Source organism: Octopus bimaculoides, chromosome 3 (assembly GCF_001194135.2).
Source record: "Octopus bimaculoides isolate UCB-OBI-ISO-001 chromosome 3, ASM119413v2, whole genome shotgun sequence".
NCBI classification, from domain to species: domain Eukaryota; kingdom Metazoa; phylum Mollusca; class Cephalopoda; order Octopoda; family Octopodidae; genus Octopus; species Octopus bimaculoides.
Genome location: NC_068983.1, coordinates 25938292 through 25942443, shown reverse-complemented (window position 1 = coordinate 25942443; position 4152 = coordinate 25938292). Strand labels below are relative to the sequence as shown.

At 34.9% G+C, this 4152-nt stretch overlaps 1 protein-coding gene across 8 annotated transcripts in view; it reads left to right on the top strand.

Moving 5' to 3' along the window:
* The window catches only part of LOC106884218 (neuronal acetylcholine receptor subunit alpha-10), a 1143354-nt gene that overhangs the window by 766168 nt on the left and 373034 nt on the right, over window positions 1-4152 (top strand). For 7 of the 8 annotated variants that reach the window (XM_052966101.1, XM_052966098.1, XM_052966099.1 and 4 more), the window contains one exon: window positions 295-461. The exons of the other annotated variant lie outside the window; for it this stretch is intronic. In XM_052966101.1, coding sequence (XP_052822061.1) covers window positions 295-461 — 167 coding nt within the window. The remainder of the gene's footprint in view (window positions 1-294; window positions 462-4152) is intronic. 8 annotated transcript variants of the gene reach the window in all.

Genomic DNA, 4152 nt, shown 5'->3' with positions numbered 1-4152 from the left:
ATATATATATATATTGTTCTGACGGCTTTGCTTTTTATTATGTGTTTCAATTTTTTATTTTGCTTTGACATGTTAGAGTAAATATAAAACTGAATAAATTAATATAAATAAAACTTTTTTTCTTTCTCTCTTTTTTGCAACCTTAAATCGTCTTCGATACAACACTACACGTATCAATTCCGATTTAATTGAACGGTTATCCTGTGTATAAAACCTACCACAACAACACATAAAAATCTCAACAACGACAAAAAAATATTTTAAAACACTTTTTAAAATGACCTAATTGTCCAGGAAGAAGACATCGCAGACATCACATCGAACACCGTCGTACTCCTGATGAGCAACGCCTTCTAAGCAGACTATTAGCTAATTACGATACAGCTTCACGCCCTGTCTACAATGCTTCGCACGCCGTAGTTGTGAAATTTGGATTCACCCTTACGCAAATAGCCGACATGGTAAGACATGAAATCATTTTTGATTTTCAAAAAATTAAAAAAGAATATATATAAATGTTTGTTTGAAAGCAAAGTTAAATATTTTTCATACAGGAAGAAGAGAAAGAGACCGTGTTTATAATGGAAGTTGAAAATAAATCTTTGAAAAACTTGCTTTGAAATCTGCAAAGATTCTAGTGTAAAATACTTTTAAAATGAAGAATGAAACGAAATCAGACCGGAAATGAAGGAAATATTTAAGCTTAATGTTTTCATTTTTGTCATATTTTCTGTACTATCGCCATCAATGAAATAGAAATATTATTAAACATCAAATGTAAAAAAACCACCACATAGCCTGTGACTAACTTAAAAATACGCACAGGCACGCTCTCCGAAATGCACATATGCACACACATAAAAAATGTGTGTTGCATGTACCCTTTAAATACTTCTTTTAGTCATTATTATAATTTGTAAAGCCATACTGTGATCAATCATTAAAGTGCTGTATTTTCCCAAGTCATAAGAAAACTCATTGTAACGGTTAAACTATATCATATTTTATTGTTTTTTACTAAAGTGCAATATTCCCTAACAGTAGAGGTTAATCAATGCTTTGCTATTGAGGTCTAGATAGACCAACACGTATGCAAATTTGTATTCTTAGTTCTGTAGATAACCAAACAAATGTTTCAGTCTCAGCTGAATTCGTCACGAATGAAATTTAAATAGTACAGATGAGATAGATACTGTTATTGGGTTACCTATATAATATATAATGTTGTGGACGTCGCATGTGCGTGTTATATAAAGCGGCAAGGAAAACAAAATATATATGCAGAAAGCACATTATCCCTCGAGGGAAATAATAAGTATCTTATGAGTATAGGGAAAAAGTGAACTTAGATACTCTAGCAGATGCATGTAATAATTTGGAATAATTAGATATCTACTAAGAGCTATGTGGTAGAATGATGTCCACCATATAGTATTACCCTTGTTCTTCAAAGTAAAGTAAAATAATCAAATGGAAATGGAGGACCTCAAATACATCACACCAAAGCAATCTGTATGTATGTGCATGTTTTTTTCTTGTGTGTACACGTGCATTTGTGTTTGCGCGTGTGTTAGCGTGTGCCTGTGTGGGTGTACGCGCGCGTATGAATGTGCTTATGCCTGTGTGAACGCAAACTGCTCGTGATGAATTTATTGAACTCACGATCACAAGGTCCTAGAGTCGATTCCGAAAACGAGCTGCACTTTTTTCCTTTGGGCAATGCACATCATTTCATGATGATCCTGCAGACTCAACTTAAAGTTGAGTACCGGAATAGTGCTAGAACTATACCTTCTTACCCCTGCTATCACACAATCGATTTTCCATTGTGTCAAGCGTGAGAAATTTGAAAGAATATCAAGCTCTGACGTATTTAAATAGGTCCATGAATTGACGTCGAGTATTTGCCTATCTATCTATATAACACACACACATAAGTTATATATATATATATATATATACGCGTGTGTGCACACGCGACGAGCGTGTTTCTATGTGTGTCTTTTATGTATGTATATATAAGGGATGTAAACATTTCTATGTATTAATCCGCAAGAGTTGTAAAGGATTTGTCGTGGCACTCCGTTGATTACGACGTCGAGGTTTCCAGTTGATACGATCAACGGAGCACCCTACTCGTGAAATTAACGTGCAAGCAGCTGAGCACTTTACAGACACGTGTACCCTTAATGTAGTTCTCGGGGAGATACAGCGTGAAACAGACTGTGACAAGGCTGGCCCTTTGAAATACATGTACAACAGAGACAGGAAGAAAGCGTGCGAGAAAGTTGTGGTGAAAGAGTCCAGCAGGGTTTGCAAACACCCTCTGCCGCAGCCTCGTGGAGCTTTTAGGTGTTTTCGCTCAATAAACGCCTACAACGCCCGTTCTGTGAATCGAAACCGCGATCCTACGACAACGAGTCCACTACCCTAACGACTGGACCATTGTGCCTCCACTGCAAAGGAGTCACTACATATGTGAAGAGAGAATACTGATTCCGACTGCTCTTAACTTACTTAAAGAGTATGCTTCTATAGGTGAGCGTAAGTCCACTTTTAATCTTAATCTTCTACTTAAAGATTAGAAACAATCACTAATATACCCTGCTTCTGTTAATAGAAGCCACTGCGAACGATCTTCGATATATGTGTCTGTTACTTCGAGGACAAACATATTTATCACCTCGTCGCCAGTTCATCGAGATATTAGAAAGACAAAGAGAGTACTATTTCTTTTAGTATTCTACTACCATATTGTTTTCCTTTCTGGAAACGGAGCTGCGTAAAGCTAATACTGATAAACAAAAGTACCAGCAAAATAATTTTAACTAATTCTATTAGAGTAATGAAAGTTAGATGCTCTTTGGAAATTGCACGTTTGTAATTGTTTTTTCCTTTTTTTTTATTTCTTGTAATAACTTTGTCCTCTTAATATCCTTGGAGTGAAATCATTATTTCTTTGCCTAGTACTTCAGATTTGTAATCCTTCAGAAACAGATAGTTAAACTTTGCTGAACAAATGTGTAGAAAATATACAAATATGAATATCCGACAATCTATTTTATGTTCCCACTTTAAGATCATTGGGGGGAGGGGGTACTAAACTATTTGAAAGTCTTTTTTTTTTCCACTAAATATAATTTGGTGATGCTTCAGTATTCCACGCAGACGTGTTTTGAAATGCACGACGCGTCTGTACTCTACGCATAACAGCCGGTTACTGACGCAGCCTGCCGACGCAAAAGTTTTCACGCATGCGCAGAAGGGTAGCATCATCTCCCATCCAAAGGCTTTAGCCCATGCAGCATGAGTCTTAGTGGGAAAAAGTAAAGTCGGATACTTTTTAAAGTAACTAATATATTCAGACTTTTTCAATCTTCAGTGCACTTAAATGTATCTCTGAATAAGTATATGCGTGTATTGGTGTATAGATGTCCCTTTTCAATAGTGTATTAGTGGATACTGTTCAAAAATCGTACATATAAGATTTTAGAAATCGAACATGCGCACATAAAAAGAGAGAGATCTTTAAACAATCTTAAGTAAGGTGTTAACTATTTTCTTACTTACATTGCATTTCTCATCATCCTTTTACTGCCGAATGCATGATAAATATCGCTACTGACGATCATTACAATGCGCTGATGTCGCCAAGAACGTCTTGAAATATTAGCTGATGTGTATCATCATATTTTCTATAATTTTAAGTTTTAAAGCGGTCAGCAGTTGCAAGAGGAATTCTATAATGCTAAGATAATAATAACGTGTGAATTCTAAATAACAAAATAATTTGACTTCTTTTATTCCAGTACGCTGTCTTAATTCTGTTTTGGTTATTTTAAATATTTCTTGCTTTTATGTTAATGATCTTTGATAATTTTAATACCTGCATTGAGATAGAGTTCATTAATTTTTGATGTTTGTTTTTCCTGGTTCATTATAAGTTCTTCAGGAAGAGCAGTCTGTCACAAAGCTTTTGAAAACCAAAATTAGCGATTAAATTTTCTAGTCTTGTTAACGTCTTTAAATATATAAATACATTTCCATATGTCAGTGCAGACATACTCATGCGCGCAAGAACACACACATAAACATACGCATAGATCACACATTACCATTCATATATCACATATTAATATATATATATATATA